Source organism: Geospiza fortis, unplaced genomic scaffold (genome assembly GCF_000277835.1).
Source record: "Geospiza fortis unplaced genomic scaffold, GeoFor_1.0 scaffold896, whole genome shotgun sequence".
In the NCBI taxonomy this organism is placed as follows: Eukaryota; Metazoa; Chordata; class Aves; order Passeriformes; family Thraupidae; genus Geospiza; species Geospiza fortis.
This window is the reverse complement of record NW_005054556.1, coordinates 420,220-443,073: the sequence shown is the minus strand read 5'-3', so window position 1 is coordinate 443,073 and position 22,854 is coordinate 420,220. Positions and strand designations below refer to the sequence as shown.

Sequence of the window (22,854 nt, the reverse complement as noted above, 5' to 3'; positions counted from 1 at the left end):
TGCTGCACAGCTACCACATGGCATTACCAGGGGGCTGCTTCTCCTGGCTGTTGTGCCATCAGTTTTAAATAGTCAAGTCCTAATCTCCCAATCAATCATCTTCAGAAGCAGCACGCTTTAGTCATCCATCAAACGCCCTTCTGCGGGCAAGCAGGAAGTGTTATTTAGCAAGGAGGCAGCAATTTTTAAACCTCCATTTTTCTTCAGCTGCCTGAATTAAAGAAAAATTAGAGTCCCTGCAGATGTGTCTGACATCACAACAGAGCTGTACCGCAGCGCTCTGCTCTTGCTGGGCCAAGGCCCCACATGGAGCAAAGCAGCTGAATGGACGAGATGTACTGACGGACCAACCCTGGATGAGTGCAGCCTTGATTCCTCAACAAAATGTGCCCAGCTTCAGCCTTTACCTCCCTGGAGAGTCTGTGAATGCTCATCAGTGATCACAGAACCTCAAATACCAGTTACCAAAATGAAACTCCATAAATAACACTAATTATGAAATATGGCCTATTTTCATGTTGTTCAAATTCATCTAGCACAGGAACTCTCCGAAGATAGTTGAACTCTGGAGTGAATGTAAAGCTGTTGAACTTTAAGGAGGAGAGTTTCAAAGGCACAAATGGCACTTAACTTCCAATTATGCCTTGGAGAAAGTTCCACTAATGGCTAATTTAGCTGATTTATTTTCATAACCTTTAATTACTTCACACCATTCTTTTTTTACCTGAACAGTATAATCAGTTCAACACAGCAGTTGAAAAACAATGGGCAGACTAAAAAAGGTCTGCTCCAATGCCAGGTTTCCTTATGGAGGTTTAAATTCTTTATCAATTTTATGTAATTATACATCTCAATACGTGGGAATACTTGCACTTAATTACAATGTCTACATACGATGGATAGTAGCTAACATGAAATCTGATTATTAGTATTTTATCTCAATGAGATTTTACCAGTGTTATTGGGAGGAAATAATTAGTGATGAAGACCATAGTTTTGTTTTGACTAGTATAAAGTCAGGGGCTTCTCCTGTTTCAGTAACACAAGCTATAATATTCATGAAGTTTATTGTTTTGACAGCTCGCAACACCAGTACCCAGGAGATCCAGCAGGGCCAAACACTGGAGAAAACTGCGCCATTTTAGGTCTTCTCACAAGCTATTCCCTTGTGCCACAGGTGGAGGCTGAAACATCTGCAAAACATCCAGGGTGACCCAGCGGCACATTTCTTCGAGCAGAACTCCTGGCTTGTGTTTAATTTTAAACATCGGAGTCTTAATTAAGGTGTTTTACGTGCCCTGGGGATTTGCGAAGCCTACTGGCGGGAGCGTGACCGCAGGCAGGGCTGGGTAGCGAGGGGAGAGCCGGCGCTGCCTCGCAAAAGCAAGAAGCGATTGCCCTCTAGTGCCCAAAGCAGGCCGAGGATGCACAGCCCGGAGAGCGGGAGTTCAAGATGCTTTCCCAGTCACCTGCCTGTCTGGTGCTGAGCGAACAGGCTTTTTGCAGTCAGCTCTTTGGGGGGGGACACATGACCCAGCCCTGGAGGCTGCCCCTCCCACGGAGAGCAGGAGTCCTGATCTGATAAAGCCCTGAGTGAGTCCTCAATGTCACCCAAACTCCAACACCGTCTTGCAGAGGATGCTTCACTTGATCCAGTGTTATCTTTTGAAGGAATCTTAATTGGAGGTTTAATAAGAAGTGAAATCCCAGCAAGCAGACAATTGTAGAACAAGGGAAGCACCAAAGCAGGGCAAATACTCTTAAGATTATCAGGACGACTTCAATTTCCTAATGGTAGATGCGATTCTCTTTACATTTGTTCTCTCACACATAAGAGATGAGTAAATGCAGAAGAGGTTTCCTGTTTCTGTCCCTACCTCACTCCCCTCTTGGCCAGTTGTGTGACACAACAGGATCACTTCTGGAACAGCACACAGTGGTATCAATATCCCCTTCCAAGCTTCCAGCGAGAAAGGTAAATCAGATAAGAGCTTCAACCTGCCAGAGTCACAAATGGTCTCAGAAAACAACTCCTTCTTTCTAAATGCTTCTTACAAGCATTTTCTAGTTTTAGGTGCAAACCTTAACATGAATGAATAGTTTCCAGAACACAAGTCAAAAGTGTAATCTGAGTTAATGGAAGAGGACACGTCAGCTGGGAAGGATCTGCCTGGAAAAAGTATTTCTTCCCAGCAGTTCCAAAATCATTCATTGTTTACTGTCTCACATTGTTCCAACAGACAAACAACATCAATAATTCACAAAGATGTTAATTCCTACTTAAATCCATAGAGCAGCATGGGCTATTTATTTAGTTAGCTTTAACTGTCTCTGAATCATGGGATTTACTGTTACCAGTGGCAATTTCTCACGAACTGAGGCAGAACTGCCAGGAATTGCACAAGGCCTTTAGAGCAATGAGGTTTAGGCACCTCGTACTTCATCCACACAGGGGCAGACCAGAGGCTGAGGGCTTCAGCCAGAGGTGCCATGGACCAGCACACACACCACCCACTTGCCCACCTAGTACTAAAACAGCTTCCTTGAGGTACATCTCTTGCCACACAGCACCTCCCATTGATCCCCGAGGGAGGCAGAGCCAAGCACAGCTGCACCCCACATTAGTAGCAGCCTGCTCATTCACTTGGAAAACCCCCACAGAATCTTTATAGTTCCTAAACCGGACCATGAACTCTGATCGCTCCAAGTGCAGAATGGAAACTGAAAAGAAAGCCCTACAAATCTCTCCTCAAACTCCTGTCATGTCATTCACTCTGGTCACATTAGTTCTCCAACTCAACACAGAATTTATCCCTTACAGAGTTTGAATTTGATGTAGAATATAGTCCCAGATTTATCAAAGATTCACTTGCTCCAAATTTTGCCCCTAAAATCTTCCATTGTTGCCATCTGCAATAGCAACGACACCTTTTAGATAAGAACAGCTGATAAATAGATGCACATGCTCAAGAAGTTGTGTTCAGGGTTCATTTCTGTATCCTAAGAACACGGGGGAGCTGTTTAATGCAGCTTATCTTAATGCACCAAGAAAGCAAGTGACACTGAGTGCTCCTTGAACTACTCAGGAACTTCCCTCTTTACTCACATTACCAGTATCAATCACTGGCCTTATTAATGTGTGGTTTTAATTGCTTTATGGATTTTATTTTACTTACTCTTCTTTTACTTCTTGTTGCAGATAATGTCAAGAGTCCTCTTCATTGATTATTGGCAGCTGCTGCTCTCTGAGAAAACCTCTTCCAATTTGTCTTTCCGGATCCTTTGACTTCCCGCTCCGACAGCCTTACAGCCCCCCCGAATGTCTCATAAATGCACTGCAATGGTCACATGAACACCTTGGAAGGGGAACCTCTGCAACTCCTCGTTCCCATGGCACTTTAGGAGGAGCACCTGGAAGAGTGCTAAGCCCAGCAGGAGCTGGAAGCCCCGCCAAAGATGAATCTCATCGGGAAGCTCCGCAGAAGCTTCCGAACTCTGGTCATTCTCCTGGCCACCTTCTGCTTGGCAAGTATTGTCATCTCTGCCTATTTCCTCTACACTGGCTACAAGCAGGAAATGGCCCTTGTGGAAACCACTGGGCAAGCAGAGTGTGAGGACCTCAAACTTCTGCCCTACAGGTCTGCAGAGCTGAGAACACCTAAGCCAATTGATCCCTCTAGGACTGATCCCACTGTGCTCCTGTTTGTGGAAAGCCAGTACTCCCAGCTGGGGCAAGACATCATAGCCATCCTCGAGTCCAGCAAGTTTCAGTACCACATGGTCATTGCACCAGCCAAGGGGGACATTCCCCCTCTCACAGATAATGGGAGAGGGAAGTACACCATCGTTATATACGAGAATATTTTAAAGTACGTGTCCATGGACTCGTGGAATAGAGAGCTTCTGGAAAAATACTGTGTGGAATACAGTGTTAGCATAATTGGTTTTCATAAAGCCAACGAGAACAGCTCCCCCAGCAGCAGACTGAAAGGGCTGCCCTTGCAGCTGTACAACAACGTGGCCCTGCAAGACTGCATGGTGAACCCTCGCTCGCCCCTGCTGCGCATCACCAAAGCACCCAGGCTGGAGCAGGGCCCCCTGCCCGGCCAGGACTGGACCGTGTTCCAGTTCAACCACTCCACCTACCAGCCCGTGCTGCTGGGCGAGCTGCAGCCCGCCAGGCCCACCCCGGCCTCGCTGCCCCGCACTGCTCTCCACGCGACCGTCATCCAGGACCTGGGCCTGCACGACGGCATCCAGAGAGTCCTTTTTGGGAACAACCTGACCTTCTGGCTCCACAAGCTCATCTTCATCGATGCCATCTCCTTCCTGTCAGGGAAGAAGCTGACGCTCTCCTTGGAGAGGTACATTCTGGTGGACATCGACGACATCTTCGTGGGGAAGGAGGGGACGAGGATGAACGTCAACGACGTGAAGGTAAGGCAAGAACTGGGGGATACCATTCCAGACATGGGTACGTGCTAAGGGGGGTTTAAAAGGAGGCAAAGCTTGAAAAAGCTGAGCAGCTCTTTTTCTTGGTAAGGGCTGGAAGTGCACAAGTGCAGGCAGCAGATACATAAACCACAGCCTGAGATTAAAAGCCATGTTCCCCACATACATATAGAGATGCACTTATGAATCTGTAGGGGCATACACGTATACAATATCCCGCACATATATAATATCTTCTAGAGGCCTGTTCTGTATTATTTCTCTCACTATTGCTGTCAAATAGCCAGAACAGTACAAGACAGTTGCCTTTTTAAACCTCACTATCACTGCATTTAAAAAAAACAAAAAGAGCAAAAGGGAAAAAAGAGCCTGAAGAAGTCACAGCCCCAGCATGACTCCTAAGAGTTAGCAGGATAATTTTCATTACCAGACTAGCAGGTAAGCATTTAAAGTTACCAGTTACAGGGTGGAAGCACAGCATGCACTTGAGCAAGTGACATAGCCATCTGACAGAGTGAAAGGCCCACAGACTACTCACTGGGGGCTCCTCCACACTTATTTTCCTGATTTGTTGTATCCAGGGACACCATTAAATTTGTTCAGAGTAACTCTCAAAGATGTGTGCAGCTTGGAAAGAATAGACAGAGCTCAACAGCATGACAGTTATTTCTTGTCATTTTCCACATGTGGGAATCATAGTCAGAGATTAATTGAATCCCTAAGCATGCAATATCACATTCTCCAGCCTTTATTCTGGAGGTTTTTTCCTGCAAATACCCAATGCTTTCAGGAACAATAAACAAGCCTTTTGTTTTTAAAAGCACATTTCTATTTCATTTCTAAACCCTTATTTCCATTTTTACAATTTCTATATTCATCTGCCTCCTCTCCAGACCATTGGGGTAGCCAAATACCCAGCAAGAGCAGTAGTCTCTCATACAACTGAAACAATTTTGTACATCAGAACACTTGGGGTAATTCCATTAGCCACACCAGGTGTATGAATGCTCATCAGGGCTGATTCTGAGCACCAAGCACTTGGAGTGCCTGGTGCCTTTGAGATCTGAGCACTGTGCACAAGCCCAGCAATCAAGTGCTCTCTCTCTGGAAATACATGGGGAAATGCTCTGAGCAAGGGCTCATACACAAGAGGAAATTCACTCCAAAGGCACTTGTGAAACAAGTTTTTCAGCAATAGCTTCCTGCCTGCACCTTTTTGAGAGTGTCTTCCTGACATGGTTTGCTGCACTAAGGAAGCCTGTTACTGTTCCACAGCAGTTCAAGAGCCCCCACTGCCAGCAGAGCAGTGTCCACACAGGGACACTTGGAGATTCAGAGCTGAGCTCTGGAATCACCTCATTATGCAGGAAAAAAACCAAGTCAGCCCCATTACTATCCAGCAGTCAGCAACATTGCCAGGCAAACCTTTCCAGCTGTGATTGGCACAGCAACCATGCTTCCGTGCTCATTATAGGAGACACAGCAGAAAACCCCACATCCAGGGGCTGCAGAAAGAGCTGGGTGCTGTTAAAAGCATTCAGAACCATACTTATGTTGTGCATGCCTTTATCCATCTGAAAACCAACCAGTCCACACTGCTGAATATCTAGACAATAACAAGGAAATACATCTGCTGGGATTCAGACCTTTTTAATTTCTTTTTTTTCAAGCAATGCATGGTGAGCCTTCTTTCATTCATTATGTTTGAGTCAGGGTACAAAGGGAAGCTTTCATTTTTCCCACATTTCTCCAGTACCAAATTAGCAGCCCACTTTCCTCGCAAAAATACCACAAGTGCCACTCACAGGATAAATCCCCTCCTCACCTCACACAAGTAATCACACCACAAACACTAACCCAGAGGGAGAAATCTTCTGCAAGTACAAGTTCAGAACCAAACTTCCCCTCAAGCTCTCTTTTGGGGACAATAAAAAGTTTATCTCCCATTTTCAGGTGAATGTTTCACACATAAATCCACCCTGCAACTTGAGCACCCACAGATACCCTGAGGAACAAATCTCTGCCGGGTTTGAAATGAAATCCATAATGTTGAGGACAGACTATCTCACAAACACTTGCTACACAAATCAGTCTGTTCCTACAGACAGGACATTCCCAGCATACATTAACCCAGAGAACAGAATCCTGTTAATGAGCATAACACTGAAAGCAGAGTGCACTTTGGTTAGTTTACAGAAAAGGGTAATTACAGCCAGTTAGAGAATAATCTCCCAAGTCACTGGGGAAGGAGGCAATTAAGAACCAGCAGACCTGCCTTCACCCTGTAAGGCACAGTAGCTTTGCTTGAGAGGCAAAAATAACTACTTAGGAGGCTGATATTTCAGTGATGGCAAAGCCTTGCCCTGCCTTTGGGAGGGAGGGCTGTGGCTGCTCACTGAGAGCAGAGATTTAGGGACTCTGCCCAGCTCTCCAAAGGTGCCATGCCCACCCAAACCCCTCAGGAATGCTTTAATACCCAGCCAGTCTCCTGATAACAATATTGGCATGTAACAGTAATCAAACAATTCAACCTGTGCCTGTGTAATTATTTCCTGCAACCCAAATGTTCTTATTCCCTCACAAAGCCATTTCTCAATTAGGTGCCTCAGGGAGATATATATATGTATGTATATATATAGACACACACACACTTTGATAAAGGGTGGCATCAACTACAGAAACAGAGATTAGAGAACAGGGTTATTATGGGCTCTGTTTACCACAGAAGATCTCCTAGACCCTGGTGTTGAAAAAGTTGTGCAAGGTCATGTCTGGCTAAGTAATTAACAGGAACTCAGCAGAGCCACAGAAAGCTGTTTTTCCCAGCTTTGTGGAGTTCTATCTTGAGCCTAGTGAGCCTCTGCAAATGAATTTCTCCCTTTCCTGCCTGCCAATATATTATCTCAGTGCTTGATTTTCAAAGGCAAAAGAATCCTTCAGTTAATTTGCAGAAACAGTGAATTTGTGCTCTTGTAAATGGTACTTCTTCCCAGCCACACGAGTCCAGTATCACTGGCATCAGTGATTTGGCAAAAAACCCCATGAAATGTCTTTTTATGCTGTCTCTGGGAGAGCCACACAGAAAAAACACAAAGCTTTCACCTTTAAAGTTTGCTTTTAACTGAGCACAGAGAGGTTTGCATTTCCCAAACAAGGAGTAAGAACTTGCTGAAGTATTGCTATTTTTCCTGTTGCCACAGTATGAGCCAGTACAATATTTACTCACCCAGGAAGAGCTCCATGCAGCCACCCGGGTTTTCCAGCACTTTTCACAAATACACCTCCTACTGTTAACTCAAAAGCCCTGCAAGAGCACAGTGCAAGCTAAGGCATTTACCCTTCAATAAATAAAACAAATAAAAAACTACTCCAAATAAAACAAAAAACTTTAGCTTTTCACTTTGTACCCACCTCTCAGCTCCAGGATTTAGACTGCAACAAACCTTCTTCTGGGTGGAGTCAGGAACAACCTGTTCCCCTCTCTTATCCCACTCTCCCAGCTGGAGCTGACAAAATAATGAAGGTGAAATTGCCTGTCCCAGCACCACCATATCCCAGAGCCCCCTTCTCTAAAAGCTCCATTTCCCCTTTCTGTAACCCCTCTAATTGTCACTATAAGGATGGGAGGATCCTGGGACTCTGTGAGCCGCAGTAAATGATGGAGCCATGCCTGACAATGTCCTTTGTGCTAGTGCTGACTGCAGGCCTTCCTTCTCCCTGCAGCCTGTCTGCCTTCTCCTGCTGCCTCCCCCTCTGAGCTCCACTTCCTTCAGTGGAAATAACAATTTGTCTCTGACACCCCCTCACTGCCACAGTCTGCTGTCTGTCTTTGACCTTCACCATCATTAAAATGCCTGGAACACTTAAAGCCTGTGATTTCTGGCACAATTTAGTGTTTTCAAGACAAAAATCGTGTTGGAGTTGCATCTTTCCTGGCAATTCCAAATTAAAAAGTACTGGCACAGCAGGGAGCTGAGCTCAACCACTCCATCTCTCCAGCATGTGATTATCCCTGATTTTCATGCAAGGACAGCTGCTTTCAGGTGGAACTACTGGAAATGTCTGGGCCTCATCAGCAGGCATGGCAGAATGGTCAGTCCTGAGGTAAAACAGTCACCTTGATATCCTTTTAATCATAATAAGCCCCTTACAGTAAAGTAACCATGGCTATGGCCAGCCCAGGGAGAAGCTGAGCCCAGGAACCCAGCGCAGACAGCCAGGCATTAGCCACTGAGGCTGGGTGGCACTTCTGTCACCTTCTGAAGCACTTGCAAGTGACACAAGGAAGTGGAGTCTGCAGCTCCCATTTTTGGACTGTCTTAAAGTCCTTAAAAATGAATTCAAAAAGCAGCTGAGAGGCATTACATGAAAACTTTAATAATATTTTTTTTAAAAATGGGAGTGCCTGCTCCATTCTGCTTCATCACAGATGACAGTTAATTCAATATTTTCCTTGTTCAGGTCTCTTGAATCACCCAATTCTTTCTGTAATAATTTGAGTGTTGAATACTGCTCAAGTGCCTTGTCAAGACACATCAGACAGAATGTTTCATACTTCTTTTGTTTCAACAGGGCCTGTTCTTTCATTCAGAACTTCAGTAGCAGTGTAGTTAAACACCACAGTTCCCTTGGCACCAGCAGAACCTGTATTCTTCTCCTTGGCAGCCTGATGGTTTGACTGTCTATCCAAGGAGCCTCCTGAATTCTAATAGATTTGGGGTTCTCTCATCTGCCAGCTTCCCACTCAAAATTAGGTGGTCTTCAGAGTGTTTTATAGAGTCTTGTCAGAAAACACATTCTGGTGGCTCAAATTTTCTACCTCTTGAATTTATTGAACAATTATGTCCCTAGCAAGATTTTCCTGAATGTTTGAAAACTCACTTGGTATTCTTCTGTCCCAGGGAACACACTGGTTTTTGGTCTGTAGGGTTCAATGTGGTATTGTTTGTACAAGCAATACATCTCAGAATAATCTCTGTTAAACACAGAATTAATCTCACATATTTGGGGTTTTTTCCTCCTAGGAAAATGGCCTAACATTCCACAAAACAACAAATGAATTATTTTAAAAAGTGAGAGAAATCATCCTTCATTCTGGCTATAAGAACTCAAGAGAACCTAATTTTGAAAAGCATTTTAAAATTTGATGTTTTAAAAAAGGTCACAATACTTTTTATAATATAGAAATGACAGATCTTCCAGGTCAAAATCTCTAGTGCTCACATCCTGTGCCAAGCTGACTTGTGTCACATTGCTCTTCTACACTTGCACTGATTTCCTGGATTTATACTTATTTGTTGAATCCTTTCTCCAAACTAATTCTGAAGTCATAGGTTATATCAAAATGGAATATATTTCCAGGGTACACGTGGTACTCTATTAATTTAGCCTCACTTAGGGAATCCATAGGAGCCAAAAAAACACATCTGCTTAATATCAACCCCTCCAGAGACCTGCATTAACCTGAGCTTTAAAACAACACATATTAGTTAAAAAGGAGCCCTAGCAGCTGCTTCCTGCGCAGAAAACAACACTCTGCAATGATGGAATGGCCTTGTAGAAGGGCCAGGCAGTGCAGACTGCAAGAGAAGTCATGATTATTGCCTTAAAAGCACTTGAAGCAGCAATAAACACATTAGCAGGAGCCCATCCATAATGCAGCTCCTTCAGGAGCAGCGTTACTTAAGTGACTTTAAATAAGCCTTTGTCATCCAAATGGGAGCAGGAGGAACACTTGGAGCAAAAGCTCAATTGAACACTCTTGGCATTATTCAAATGATGAGCAAGTGGCAGTGCCCAGGAAAAGGGTGGAGACAGGGAGGGATGGACAAACAGGTGAAGAAATGGGAAAATTTGAGACTTCAATTACTTAGCAATAATTAACCAGGAGTTTTCTGTCAACCTCTGTGTCACAATGAAGTATAAAACCAAATATTTGACTATACCTGGCTTCAAATCCTTAGACATATCCATCCACCCCTATAGCTTTATATACATATCCTCACAGAAATCAAGTTTTAGGGTCTTTGTCTTTTCTGTGAATATGGCCAAAGATGCCTTCAGTTACAGCTTTACTCCCAGTGTTCTACACCTCCACCTGTCTTCTTTCCATTCAGGCAGAAAAAAAACAACAAAGTACTACAGAGTTTTTTTCACCTCATGGGAAATTCTAATATAAGACTATTTAGTAATTTAACTTTGTCATTTTGTATCAACAAAATTTCTAATGTTAAATATGGTAATTTATAACTTAAATAGTCACACCCATTTTATAGATATCTTAAGATATTAAGTTAGTTAAGAATTTCTCTCCAGAAATGTCAAGGAGAAGACAAAACCATTTTTATTCAATTCCATTAAGAATTTAATTTTCAGTATTTACCAGAAAATTAAAGGACAAGCTAGTAAGAATTTCCTACAAACCAGTGTATTAGTTAAAACACTTCAGGGCTTTCTTTAGGAAATTAAGCCATTGATCAAGTATTTTTTTCCCCTTCAGAAGCACAAATTTTAAATGTCCTTTACCAAGCCATGAAAATTTTCTCTAAATATTTGTAAGCCTTACTCTTGTCTGTGTTTCTGTTCTTTCTGCCAATTACCAGCACTCTCTTATTCTGCTGTTCCCATTTTTCATCCAGACAACATCCAAACACAAGGGGGATCTGTGGTGTGGGACACCCTCAGGTCCTCTGGCACATGACATCCCTGCTATTTTTAACACTTCTGACTGGAAAAGGCTGAATCCCTTATCTCAGAGTTTAATTTTTTAATTGATGTTGTCATTTAATTGGAATTTTAGCATTTAGTTTAAAAAAAAACACAAACTAAATCTATTAAAACTAATACTACCCTCCCAATACTTTCTGACCAAGGTATGGAAAAATTCAAAGAGTGAGAGGTTAGGATTTTAATTTTCCTTCCATCCTACTTGTTTAGCCATTTGTCCTTATATTTATAAATGGGTGGAAAATCCTTCCAAACTGGCAAAGTGACAAGGCAGAGGAAAACGAAGTTTATATTCCTGTTACTTGTTCAACCTGGATTGCTCCACTGAAACAGCTTCCTGTGGCAAAATGTTGATTTATGAAATGCACAATGTTTCACCGGAATATGATTCAAACAAAATTGTGTTCTGCCAGCTCATCTGCTCGGCAGACTAAAGGAAAAGGGGGCAGTTCATAGAATATTAAAAAAATAAATTCCAAAGATTGTAATTAAATGTAGCTTTGGAATTGCTGATGCTCCAGAAATTAAAAAATGCAAGTAATTCACACTTTGCTGAGACACTCCTTTAATACAAGAATTTCCCAGCAAATTGATATTTTAGGTTTTTGCTGCCTCTTCATTTTACTTAAGAGATGGAATTATTAACGTAGCTTTTACATTACATATTAAATCTAAAATACCAACGCTGAGTCAATTCCTTAAAGTTGCCTCAATATTCCACTTGAACTGCTGGGATTGAATCAGACTCAATAAAAGCCATTGGCTTCAGGACTTGTGTGTTTTTCACCTCAAAACAGCTGCCCTTCTAGTAAAAAATGGTATAAAAAATGATGGAATTCACATTTTTGACAGCAGACTGTATTTGCCTGCCTGGCCCAAACCTGATGAAAGATTGGCTCTTCAAGCTGTCAGTGATTCTCGATAGCACAAGTGCTTTTTTTGGTGGAGACCCAATTGTTCTTATTGGGCAGCAAGTTGGACCTGGGGAAAAGCAGCCTGGTGAAGAGCAGGACGAGGGAGACAGGCTCAGGGGATGAGGACCAAAGTGCTTTGTCCATTTCCCAGTAATATTTAATCCCTGAGGGCCACAAGACTGGAGACCTCCTTTGTAATAATATTTACTGTAGGTTTTTCAACAAATTAGCACAAATGTTTGGGAATTAATTGAATATACATGCATAAATAAGCATTAATATGTATAAATCTATAATTAATAGAGATTAAATACTCTATAATTTTATTAATTTAGGAGTTCCAGGGACAAGTGTGAACTGCTGAGGCTATGCTCTGCATGGTTAATAGTAACAATAATAATAATAATGCATTACATTTAAAAAATAGGTTCAGCTGCAGAATGTGAATTCTTTAATAAAAAAGCTCTGCATGTCTCTTCCTAGTAACACATCCCAAGATTTATGTGCATCATAAACAAACATGTCTGTGGTATTATAAAGTGTAATTCCTCTGTATTTGTTATTAGGAAAGGGAATATGGTTTGCCATGTGCTTTCCCTCTTATTTCTGCTGTAACTGGGCGCAGGCTGCCAGTACATTATCAGGGAACAAAACCCACCCATCTCTGCTGTAAATATTGCAAGGTGAGTGTTAAATACCAGAGGGAATTTTGGGCAGGAAAGCTGTGCCTGGAAAGAGCTCACTGCAGGATGGTTAAAACCACCTTTCTGCTCTTCAACTGCTCAAAGCCAGCTGACATTCCACCTAGAGAAATATTCTGGATTATTCATTTCACTGGTGACCTAACACATGGGGTGTGCTGAACCCCAGCAGGGCAGAGAGGGGGCAAACAAGGGGGAATGCACAGCTCAAAGGAGAGCTTGAAGAAAAAGAAAGGTTTTCCACAATGGAAAAAGAGCGCCCAGCTTTTAGCTCTCTCATCTTACAGCTGCAAATTGTTTCCAGGATCTGGATGTACACCTTGCCAAACACTCCTATTGGGCTAGCAGAGCATTACCCAAGCAAAGCCTGTCCCAGCAATTCAGTATTTGTCATTTCTAAACAGCTATTCCCATATAAAATCAAATTATGGCATTACCCTTCAGCTGTGAGAGTAATAGAATCTCTCACTTCAGAAATGAGGGGAAATTTAGTGTAACAACTATAATTAAAAGCTTGATAGTTTGCTGAACATATTTTTCCCAGTTTAATGATCCTGTGTTGCATGAATTCATACTTTACACTGCAAGTAGCTACAGTTTTCAATGGGAATATTTAGAGGGAAAAATGCTGCCTTTAATGATTAAGATCAAAAGCAAGTAGATTTAAAAGTTAACTGCCTCAGTAATGCCACTTTCTGGCTCTCACCAAAATGCATATGAATGGCTCTGAAACAGCAATCTGTTTTAAGAAAAAAATCAAACTCCCCCCCCCCCGCCCCAACCTGTCTCAATTTAGCACTCTAGGCATTATTCAAATGATGTGATTGTCTTTTTTAAGACAATGCCATGCAAGTATTCCATGTGCTGGTGAGATCAGCTCTCCTCCCTGTTCCCAGGTGCTGGAGACCTATCACCACAAGAGCTCACAACCAGGGTGCTCCTGGATGTGAGAACAGAAAAGCCACAAGTTTCAACTGCTAGGAGACTTAGGAAAGGATCACAAACTCTGATTTATTACTGCCATTATTACTCTTGGGAGACATACTGTTCCTCTAGGGTGTGTTCAGGGAGCTTGGGAGCAGCTGGCTTGCTGTGGGCACTCACACAGAATCACAGAATAATGAAGTTGGAAGAGACCTCTAAGATCATCGAGTCCAACCTATGCCCTAACACCTCAACTAGACCATAGCACCAAGTGCCATGTCCAGTCTTTTTTTAAACACATCCAAGGAAGAGCACCTCCCTGGGAAGAGCATTCCAGAACACAAGGAAAAAGGCTGGAAAAGCCATGTAGAAGGGCTTCCTGTTAGCAGGAATTTCCTCCCTAGGAAGTCACTGCAAGGACTGAAAGATTCCATCACTTTTCCACAATTACATTGGACCACTTGAATTTCTCAAGGGTGCAGGTTTGAGTTTTTTGCAGTCTGTATTCCAGAGTGATCTGAGGAACAGCAGTACTTTAGTTTTGTTCTGAGTGCAATTTTCCCTCTTATGGGAAAGGTGTGGTGATACTTCTGAACCTGAAACATTTCCTTTGACTGTTAAAGAGATTTGTTCTCAATTTTACCTGAAATCACCTAGTTTTATGAAGGAGCCTACTGAAACTTCTGCAATTGTTCATTTCAAATGTGCCAGCCTCAGTTGGTGGTCTAGATTGATTTTGTTGGACAACATGCTGGCCTTTCATGTTTCTGCTCGAGAGAACTGAGTGGAAATGTAAGATGGGCATTGCCATTTAACTTTGGATCTTCCAGCCTCCTCTGGACAGCTCACTATGCTGCCTTCATGCTGGGAAGGATAATAAAGCAGTGGTAAGCAGGAGGATTTTCTGGGATGGAGGGATTTTAAGCCTGTCCTGGAGGACAATAAAGGCTTTAGCTCCCTCTGCACTGAACCTGAAGGAGCAGGGGGTGGCAGAAGCACTCTGATCTCTGGTGAAAGAGACGCAATGTAAGGCAAGAACATTTGCCTTGAAATTCCCTTTTCATTCCACAGAAACATCCAATTCTAGTTATCAAAACACTGAAGCCAGCTCCCTGGATAATGGAAGGCAGCATCACAAAGAAGGGAGGAAGGTCAGAGAAGTTAAGCTCTGCCAGACAGCTATCAAGCATCTCAAAAATATTAAAAAGCAACACTTCATCCTAGTGGTTTTTAAAGCACACCCTTACTCATCGAGACTCTACAAAATGAAAGTTTCACAATAACCAAGGAAAACAGTTCTCCAGACTTCCCTGGTTGCTGATTTTTATGGAGAGGGTGGGCAACAGGCAGACCCACATAGGGAAAAGTCCCAAACATATGGAGTCACTCCCTTAATGCCACAAGACAGCTCCATCCTTGTGCCAACACGCCCATTCTGAGCCCTGAAGGACACACCTCAGCTCAGGAGGTATCACCTGCTCCAATCTCTCCTCTATGATTGAATGTGTGCAGAAGAAAAAAAAACCTTGATTCCCCACCACAATGCATATACAGCAGGCAGTTTTAAGCAGTAAATTTAAGGCAGGGATTTGACATTGCTGGTAGGTGCTCAGAATTTTGAGATAAATGTACATGATGAGAACTTGAAGGAAGTTTTATTTTTGTGACAAGTTATCCAAGTGAATGATTTCCAAGGGCAGTGAGGAACAGAAAACCACTCTGATTAAACCTTAGTAGATCCAAGTCCATAAATTAAAGAAGATAGATAAGGTAGCCTCTATTAGTCTAGCCTTTAAATAATTTATAGCAACTGAGTACCCACACATTCTAGAGTTGATTTGTAATTCTTTTTTTTGCTTAAGAAAACAAGTCTGAAGCACCAAAACACAAGAAAAAGAAAGAATACACAACTCAAACAAAATGCAGTTGTTGCTGTTACTTGTCTTTTACCCTGTATTTGTGCCAAGGAGAGAGAGAGACTTTGATCCTTTTTTTTTTGGGCATGGCCTGATCATGACCTGAGCTAACTAATGACCAATGTGGGTTTTATGTGGGTGACATGCAGCACAGTGACTGACACCAGCACAGTCTCCTGCCACTGGACCACTATGGCTCAACAACCATTTTTTATTAACATACTACTTTAGATCTTGAGGTTGTCCCTGTAAAGCCTTGAGATGGTTTTGCCATTCAATTTCTATTTCAGGGATTAATTTTGTGATTGATCAGAGCTGACGTGAGGACTCTGTCCCTGCCTTTTGGGCCTCTTTGTTGGGAGCTCTACAGTGGAATTAGAGAGAGACAAACCCCACCTGCCTTGTGCAGATTGGATATGGGGAAATAGAGCAACTCCTCTTTATTTCATGGGGCTGTTGTGCTGGCCAGGCTGAACTGCAGCCACAGGGAGCAGAGCCACTGAAATCAAAACAAGCATTCCTGATCACGTTGTTTCAAAAACTGGACCAATAATCCTTGATCTCCCACTGGCAGATTGCCTTCCCCTGATTCCCCTGCCTGAAGAGCCTTTCTTCAAGAGATTTCTTTTGCTGGAAATGCTTAAGCTTCTCAAAAGTCAGAACTGATAAGAAATCATCTCTAAGCCCCTTCGCTGCTCTGCTCCAAGTGCCACCAGCTCCTGGCTCTGCTGCATGGACCTGCAGGGAGGGATCCTGCTCAGCCCTGGGCTTGTGCCAGCAGCTCCCCACAGCCCAGGGGATTGCCCCCTGCTCTCAGCTTGGGCACAGGATGGCTTTTCCCCTCCTGGGACTTGGCAGCACATTTGGTTAGTATTCCTAGAAAATCCTTCAGCATCAGCAGTGATTGATACTGGAGACCCTCAGCGCTGTCCCAAACAGGCTGTAAATCTTCTCTCTTCTGACACAGAGCAGCAATCACTGCTGGCAGGGAGCCACTGCAGCCACTCCCTGCTCCTGCAGCTCCAGCAGCAGCTCCTGTGGATGCTCCCAGCCAGGCCTAATGCCTTTGGTCCTCCCCAGAATGGGAGCAATTGCCTTAACTCATCTGTGTGGCCCTGTTAAAAAAAACCCTGCTTCTTAGTCCTGCTCACTACTTTCCATTCATACTTTCTGCCCTGCTAGACTGTCCCCTTGCTCTTCATTTGAGCTTTTTGCCGCTAGATGCTCTAACAAGGCCAGGAATTCCTTTTTCCAAGAAGAGACTGGATGATTACCATGGATATTTTTATGCATCTGTGCACCCACACTTGAGCAGTTGGTCAAGGTTCTCTCACTGCCAGGCTGTCTGTGTCACACTCAGCATCATCTCTCTTCTAATACTAAACCAAGGGCCACCTCCTGAGCTCTCAGGGATGTTATTCTCCACACAGTCATCAGTGAGTAGTAAATTTGCTGCAGTATCCCCCCATTCATCTCCTTCAGCTGGAACTGGCTGAACCTCTACTGGGACAGATGCACTCCCCTGGGTCAAATTAAATGCAGGTAGACTCCCAACAGTTTTCTGACTTTAGGACAGAGTTACAACACAGCCACAGAAATAGATCTGATAAAGTGGGTATTCCACTCAAGAAGTAAAAACACCTTTTTTCCTGTTTCCAGTACACATACTACACAAATATGTGCAAATCATCACCTGTTTCTTGCTTCAAAGAAACCCACCTATCCTGTCAGACCTCATACAAAGGCAGCCAACTCCAGGGAAATGCTGAACAGGCTCAAGTAATAGCTCTACAATGAAAAATAGATCTGCAGCCAGAGCCAGCTGTGTTCAGCCCCAGCTGAGAGCTCCCTCTTAATTATTTATATGGCACCATGGATTAGCAGGCTGCTCCACAGGATTAAAAGCACCAGGAAATGCAGTCCCAGCCCTAGAGAAGGCAGGGCCAAAGCCCTGGCTGTGCCCAGCGCTCTGCAGCCAGCACTGGGAGTGGCACCATTTGCAGGAAGGACTGGGTGAGAAGTGTCTCCAGGTCTGTGAGCTTTGGCAGTTTTCCTCTGATCCAGGCCCTGCTGTTCCAGTCAGGTTTGGCATAGGGTATAGAGCAAGTGATTTCAAAATCCCATTAAAGATTTCACTAACACCAACCCCTAAACTGCTTTCAAACTCTAGCCACTAAGTCAATATTGTGGATTCTTGCTAATTCCTACACTCTGGTATTATCTGCTGTAAGCGTGGGAAGTGGGCTAAAATCCTCACCACACAGAAATCATCAACTCAGCTTCCCTGGGCTTAAAATTCCTCACCAAGTTGAGTTTTAACACGTGCAGATACAGCTGAGTTGATTGTCCCCCTTATGACAGAAATTTATGCTCCAGTCTGAAAGCTGAAAATAAGGAACTTAAAATCCTGGTCTTGCAGTGACCCCATCAGTAATGTCAGGCTAGACATCACTTTTTTACTGACAGCTTTCCTGTCAGAAAATAGCAGTGGCTAGTTATTTCCCACCTTCCTTACAGTCATTACTATGATTTTAACTGCTTTGTGGTATTCCTATCAATTCCACTTCCACCAGCTTTGAAAATTGCCAACACCATGGCAGGCTTAGTCAGATTTTTTTATCCTAGCATAGATTTCAGGGAGGGAGCAAGAGCAGGAAGAGGCAATCAAAAAATCACATCCTGACAGCAGCCGCTTGCAGTGCAATGACACATTGCTGAAAGTACTTTTTGCTTTTTCTTTTTTCCTTCCAAAAAATTCCAGCTGGAAATTTAGAGTAAAAACTATTACTTTGTAGCCCTCCAACTTCGCACAGACCACCAGCAAATTGCTGCACAGAACAGCTTGGGAATGAACCTCAGGGCTATGTAGCTGCACAAGCATTGAGGACATATGTTAGGGACAAAAATGAATAAATGCATTAAAAAGTTCTTATTAATACCATGTTCTTGGTATTGATAACAACTATGTACCATAGAAGCCTGAGAAAACTGTCTAGAAGTGAAAAACAATTTCGGTTGGAAGGAATTTCTGGAGGTGATCTAATCTAAGCCCCAGCTCAAAGCAGAGGTAAATGTTAAAGTTATCTATGTGCAAATATTTGTACGTATTTTCTGTCCAAAATATAGATAAATAAAGAGCATTGTGTATATAGTGAGCATACCCATATTTTATACACACACACACCAAAGAGCAGAAACCTGCAGCGGTGCAATCGCTATCCAGCACTAGGATCTGCTCCCAAATGAATAATGACTTGGAGTAATGGCAAGTGAGCCCATTTTTGACAAGACTCTCAGTCATATCCCTCAGAAGGTGATGGGACAGAGTAACCTTGGCCAGCACCCCTGGGAAGCCAGGCACTGGCACATCCTCCCGTGCCAGAAACACTTCCTCAAACCAGTCTGTGCAATTCAAATAACTCAGGATGACAGCAAATTACAGATACACTGCAAAGCAGGGATATCCAACTTCCCCTCCTTGCCTAGATCTCCCTCCAGACTGAGTGCCATGGACCTCCAAAATCCGGAGGTTTTGCTGCTTCCCAAAATTCACATTCACAGCATTGCCTCTGGCAGGGCACATGTATGAGCAGGAGCCCTAATGAAATGCCAGGCTGGCTGCTCCACACTGGGGAAATGTTCAGTCCTGCAAACCTTGTATCCCTCCTGGTGCTCTCAGTTTCTGGCAATGCCCCTGGGACACCTCTGAGTGTCAGGAGTTTGGTTCTGCTTTGCAGAAATAATGTTTAGAGATGTCATAAGGATATTCTGACAGCTGCAGTTTTCAAGCTAAACAATGTCTACATCTCAGAGACTTTTAGGATTTTTCCTCCAAAACTAGACTAAGTTTTCACCAGCTGATCTCACAGGCACTGATCCTTTCTTTCCCAAGAGCCTTTCTTGTCTCTGATGCTGTTACCTGCTATGGGAACAGAATGAAGGGCACATCAAACAACACTGGCTAATAGAATACTAGAAAAAGGACAAGGATCTGTGCATCAATTCCCAAAATGAATCCATTTTTGGTTTAACTGAAGTTTCAGGGATCACCAGTCCCTGTCTGTGCACTTGCACACACACCAACCCACAGCTGCATGTACATCTGCCTCCCTACAAACAGCGCCAACATGGAGCCCCAGTATTTGCCTCACTTTCCCCAACAAAAATATGAGATTCCATTGTGCTGCTCAATCCATGTGGCATCTGCCCCCCTCACCCCAAACACCACTGCCCATGCAAGGAAGGGCTTGTGCTTTAGCAGCTCTATTGATCCACTAAGACCTTTGGGTGGGGAGGAAAGCCTCTTTAATTACTTTGGCTGACTTTCAGGTTCTGTTTTGCCTTAACAATGTCTTCAGAAATCCAGTATGCATTTTAGCATTGTTATCACTTAACTTAGATTTGGAGTTTTGCTCCCCAGAGAGGCACCTTCTACCTCAGCCTGGCCAGCCCATGCTTGGCATCAAAATCACACAAAGTCATTCATTTGTCTTCGCTAAGGATTTGATAACCTCTACACTTCCCTCAGCCAGAGGTGTTTTGACCTTTAATTAAAAGGAAAATTTGTTGTCTTCCACTCAGAAGGCAGCAAATAATGAACTCATTAAAATGAGGTTACTGTTCAGGCCTTAGAGCAATAAGAGCCAAAGTCTCATTAGCAGCTAACAATCCAGAACATAGCACATAAATAAACCTAATATGGCAGAGCAAAATGCCTTGGTGCATTAAATTTGAGCAGAATCAAATGTTTACAGTCAATGATGTCTGGGGCATGAAGTTTTAATGTACTTAATGAAGGAAAGCAAATTGCTTCTTATTAGGCATGAAATGTTCCTGCAGAAATCACCCCAAAAAGTTTATTATGTAAATGAGGGATAGCGTTAGAATTAAGAAGGACATAGGAGGGAAATATCAACTTCTTCCTAATAGATGCACCAATTATGAAGAATAAAGACACAGCAACTTCAAATCTACAAAAGGTAATTAATGGATTAATGTAAAAAGCTACTGAATGGAATATAATGGAGAAACTGTATCTTGTGAGTGTCAGAGAGAAGCTTCACTGACAAAGCAAAGAATCACTTAATAAGGTTAATTCCATGAGTTTTGAGAGATTCCAGGCAATTAAGGGCTTACCTTAAAAAAAGCCCCTGTTTTTGCTTAGCCAGGCACAGAGACGTGCCTGTTTGTCCCTGCACAGTGTGCACCATGGTTCTTTCCCTGGGAAGTGATAATTAAGTAAGCATGATAAAAGTGATAAAAAAGTAAGCATGATCTATTCAGCTGTCCAAAAATACCCACCTGTGGGTTCAACAGGGAATGCTGGTTTTACTTCCACAGGCATGCAGTGGGGACAGGAGTGGGATGGAGATCACTGAGCCCCCAGGGAAGGGGGGGATACCTGTGAAGCCAGGGACAGCAGGCAGAATGGGAATAGCTGTGTGGCACCTGGCCTTGGAAAGGGATCAGCTTTCCAGCTGTTAAAATTCAATAGCCCTTCTCCACCCTGCAGAGCCTCCAGAATCAAATCAAATAAATACCTTCTGCCTCCCATGGAGCCTGTGCAAATCCCAGGAAGGTTTCTGGCCCTGGGTGCCAGGGATATACAGCTTCTCCACACTTTCATTAAAGATAAGGAAGGCAGACCCTAATCACCTAAAAAGTTGTTCCATATTAAGGGTGGAAAAGACATGAATGCCCTTCCTCCAAACAGACAAGCAGTGACAAAATAAATTTGGACTGTCTTAGCTGACAAGATCTTCTTAGCATTAAAAAGAGGGGAGGTCATGACAACAAAATTGAGCTGCATATTATAAAAATTAATATGCATATATGAAAATTGAAATGGCAAGAGAAAAATCTGTAGGATCAAGCCAAAGCCAGTTTGAGTGACAGATTTGCCCTTTAGACAGAGGAAAATGCTTGACACGCTGCAGGTTCCAGGATTTACATCTTAATCCTCGCTCTGTGTTTTTAATGAGTGTGGCTGGGCTGGAAGGCTCTGCCTATGCTGCAGCTCTGTCATCTTGCTGAGATGTGAGAGGAGCAGGAGTGGAGCCCAGGTGATGAAATGATGTTTGTTCCCTGCCCCTTCTCCTACTGCACCTTAAGTGATGATAATTTCTCAAGATGTTCTTCCCTCAAAGGAAAATTAAATTGATTTTGCTCAGCCCATAAGTCTTTCTCAACACATCTAAAAGGCTCTAGATAGCTTGGAAAATTATCTTCTAAAATATAACGACTCTGATTCTATGCTTCTGACTTTAATGGTGTCAATTTAGTGGCGGTTTTTACCAGCTGGGAGTTTTCCTCAATGTCTCAGCTAACAGTGGTGTTCATCTCCGAGGTTTTACATTTTAGTGAGCATTTACTTGTTATATTTTATGTAAATATAGTCCCACATGTGAAACTGTCACAGGATTGAAATAATCAACTTACTAAATGTCTGGCAAGATAGGCTGGAAACCATACAACCACCTTAATATTTAATGCTAAAGGACAAGATTTACTGTCCTAAGATTGCTTCATTTCCTTCAGCAAGGAGAGGAATTTGCTTGGTGACTGTTGCAGCTGATAAACACTATCTCAATTTCACATCTTCCTTGCCACCCCAAGTATGTTTCTATTAAAAAAAAAAATATCAAGGCAGATGCACCCTGCCTGGAAGTCTCTTGTATTACACTCACACACCTCAGCTGCTTAAGCCCTGCTTTCATGGTTTATCCTGCACTGGAGATACTTTTGGTTTCTGATCCCAAGTAGTGGTGCTGGTCCTTGCTTAAATTAGACCAAAAAACTATTTTCCTGCTAAGTTAAGTGAAATTATGACCACACAGAATGTAATTTTCTCAAATGAAGGACATTAGCTGGGCTGGGGTAGGGTGTAAACCACTGCAATCATTTTATCTTTGAACTCTGCAAGAACATGAAGGTCCAATCAATAGGAGTGTTATTAATAGATAATAGGAAACTTTCTCAAGGGCCACATAATGGAGGCACAGAAAATTGATGAAAACAGAGTTTATAATCTATTCAGCATTGCCAAGGCCAATAGGGTGAGAAATGCACTCCCCATCTCACGTGCAGCACACCCAGATTCCAGGAGCTGGGGACCCAAAGCAGATCTGTGCACAAGGAGCAGCTCCCGGAGCAGTGCAGAGCTAACAACCAGTAGTAAACATCAAGTAAAGCTCACACAGGCTTAACCATCTTCTCTCTTTC

General features: G+C 43.0%; 1 protein-coding gene across 1 annotated transcript in view; it reads left to right on the top strand.

Moving 5' to 3' along the window:
* Nucleotides 1-22,854, top strand: part of NDST4 (N-deacetylase and N-sulfotransferase 4) — a 64,643-nt gene that overhangs the window by 10,274 nt on the left and 31,515 nt on the right. The window contains exon 2 of the mRNA XM_005429556.2: nucleotides 3,200-4,437. Within this exon, the coding sequence (XP_005429613.1) occupies nucleotides 3,457-4,437 (981 nt within the window). The 5' untranslated portion in view covers nucleotides 3,200-3,456. The remainder of the gene's footprint in view (nucleotides 1-3,199; nucleotides 4,438-22,854) is intronic.